The sequence below is a fragment of the Lactuca sativa genome, chromosome 1 (assembly GCF_002870075.4).
Source record: "Lactuca sativa cultivar Salinas chromosome 1, Lsat_Salinas_v11, whole genome shotgun sequence".
NCBI lineage: Eukaryota > Viridiplantae > Streptophyta > Magnoliopsida > Asterales > Asteraceae > Lactuca > Lactuca sativa.
The window spans coordinates 42,450,150-42,452,900 of record NC_056623.2 but is presented as its reverse complement, the minus strand read 5'-3'; the positions used below and the strand labels follow the sequence as shown (position 1 = coordinate 42,452,900).

The window sequence follows — 2,751 nt, the reverse complement described above, 5'->3', positions numbered from 1 at the left end:
ACAGACAAAACACACAAAATTTACATGTTAATCAATATATGATTATTAAGATATATTCTTACTAAAAAAATCTAGAAATATTTATGAATTTCAAATTTATCATTGAAATTGGGTATACTTCTGATTTGAATAAAGTAGTCTAGATTCTGAAATATTCTATGGAAAATTTGGGTATTAAAAAAAAGAATTCTTAAATATTTATTTTTTTATAATTTCCTTATAAAAATATGTATTACAAGAATATAATTATGAAAATATCTAATATTGTAATGGAAAGAGTAAAAGAAACGACTGATATAGATGATTATAAAAAGGAAAAGAGAAAAACCAGTCTCCAAGTACTCCAAAATACACACTTCAAGCTAACCGACTTACAGTGGGAGAGAGATGTTGGAGAGAGTGCTTTCCGCGCGGAGAGGAGCTCACATGGCGGACGAAGGCGATGAACACGAAGGAGACGAATCCAAAACCAAGAAGCATCTTTCAATTGCTATCCGAATCACTAACTACTTCATCCGAACAGGTTACCTATGTCCCATTCTCCTCCTCGCAACAGCCATCCTCCTAATCTCCTCCCTCTTCGTCCGCCCCCGTGATCTGCTCTGTGTTTCCTCCATATCTTCCTTCGATCGCCTTTCTCGCAATCGCTTTTTTGGATTGGATGGCCTCGAATCGGACTTCGGATCCCTAGGCGTACCGTGGTGTAAGCTCTCATCATTCATTCGCTGTTAGGGTTTATTGATTTGATTCGATATACTCGGATCTGAATAGATTTGATAATTTTTTCATTGATATTCACCTTCTTATGTCTATTCTAATGTGAATCTAATGCTTGTATGTATTTAAATCGGTGAAACTCTCTACCAAATTTGCTACTGGACGTAATTTTAATTGAACAAAGTGTGAAATTATGGATTTGACGTAACAAATACTTTTCATCAATGAACTGGGATGCAAATGCAGATTATGTTTATGATTATAGAGAATGGGTTTGCAAATTTGGGGATTAATCAATGATTTAAGGTACTCTGATTGTCTACATGTTTTTAATTTATATCCTTTTTAAAAGGCAGATCGAAAGATGGAAAAACCGTGGATTGGACATCCAAGGATTTGCTCCAAGGTCTAGAAGAGTTTGTACCAATATACGAATCACGACCCATCAAGAACAACATGTATGGGATGGGTTTTGATCACAGCTTTGGGCTCTGGTTTATTGCACGATGGCTGAAACCAGATCTAATGATCGAGAGTGGAGCTTTCAAAGGACATTCCACCTGGATCTTGAGACAAGCAATGCCAAACACCCGAATTATCTCAATCACACCTCGCCACCCTGAAAAATACCTTAAAAAGGGTCCTGCATATGTTGATGGGAACTGCACATACTTTGCTGGAAAAGACTTTGTTGATTTTGGGAGTGTTGATTGGAAGACTGTGATGAAGAAACATGGTGTAACTGATCTGACTCGTGTTCTTATATTTTTCGATGATCATCAAAACGAATTAAAAAGGTACAATTGTGTGTTTTTTAAACATTATCTATCGAATTCCATTTCCAGATGCATGATTCTTTCTTGTAATTTACATTCTCTACAGATTAAAGCAAGCACTGAAAGCGGGCTTCTCAAATCTTGTTTTTGAAGACAACTACGATACTGGAACTGGAGATCATTATTCATTGAGACAAATATGTGATCAGTTCTACATACAAGGTCAGTTTTACTTTTACATGACTTAATCAAAACACAAGTGTTCCATTTCTGAAAGAAAGTGATAAAATTTTCATCCAGGAGGTGGACATAGTTGCTTTGAAGATGGTGATGAAGGTAGAGCAAGAACAAGAAGAAAGAAGTTTTGGGAAAAGGCAGTGGATACTAAGGAACTATGCGGACCAGGGGAAGTATGGTGGGGAGTCAGAGGATACATGAGGGATGATTTTAACCACAGCAATAAGCCAATACAATACACACAGCATTTTCAAAACAGCAGATTTGTTGAATCAGTACTTGATGTTTATTGGGAGCTTCCACCTGTAGCGGGTCCCTCGCTGACTCATCAAACCAGATATGATCCAGCTCGTGCACCGAGTCCCATTGTTGAAGATGGAAGATTTGGGTTGTTTCAAAGGCTTGGGTTATCAAGACTTGAGACTTCTGTATTTAATGGGTATACTCAAATGGTGTATGTTCAGATATCCCCCAAAAAATCATAGTCTTGTGCTTTTGTTTTGGTTGGATTTATTTTTAAACAATCAGTTTAGTTATGTTGTTTCTTGATGACACTCTTAATTCACTTGTTGCGATCTGTTTTGTAGTTTTATATGATTTTTTATTGGTTACAGTTAGTTGTAAATCAACTCATCTTATGCTCCTCGTATCACTGGTGTCTCTTGAATAATTTGACATGTAAATGTGATATTAATGCTTGTTAATATTACATAGTAACTTAGGTTAAAGTCCGTCTAAAGAATAATTCATAATCAATTGCATATAGTTGAATTAGAGTTGTCTCAAAATTTGATTTCTTGAAAATCCTAGTTTTAGTTTACTTTAGTTTTTTTAGTTAATTAAAAATATTACCTCTTTTATTGTAATTATCATTTATTTATGTGCTAAGACTAAACTTTATACATTGTGCAGAGAGGTACATACCAATAGTTATGTGTCTATATGGATTCCATCTTTGCTTCAACTATATTATCCTTTGGTATAACTAGAAATAATTTTTCATATCCCTTACTATTTGTTG

The 2,751-nt window shown here is 35.0% G+C and overlaps 1 protein-coding gene across 1 annotated transcript; it reads left to right on the top strand.

The window, feature by feature from the left end:
* Window positions 1-323: 323 nt before the first annotated feature.
* Window positions 324-2,341, top strand: LOC111882172 (uncharacterized). Its single transcript, XM_023878524.3, has 4 exons — window positions 324-703; window positions 1,070-1,514; window positions 1,600-1,715; window positions 1,794-2,341. Exons 1-4 carry the CDS (start codon window positions 388-390, stop codon window positions 2,213-2,215), a joined length of 1,299 nt encoding a protein of 432 aa, XP_023734292.1. The 5' UTR covers window positions 324-387; the 3' UTR covers window positions 2,216-2,341.
* Window positions 2,342-2,751: the final 410 nt, after the last annotated feature.

Coding starts and splice junctions, on each gene's coding strand:
- LOC111882172 (XM_023878524.3), top strand. CDS start 388: ATGTTGGAGAGAGTGCTTTCCGCGCGGAGAGGAGCTCACATGGCGGAC. Junction 704..1,069: donor ATCCCTAGGCGTACCGTGGT/GTAAGCTCTCAT, acceptor CCTTTTTAAAAG/GCAGATCGAAAGATGGAAAA. Junction 1,515..1,599: donor CATCAAAACGAATTAAAAAG/GTACAATTGTGT, acceptor CATTCTCTACAG/ATTAAAGCAAGCACTGAAAG.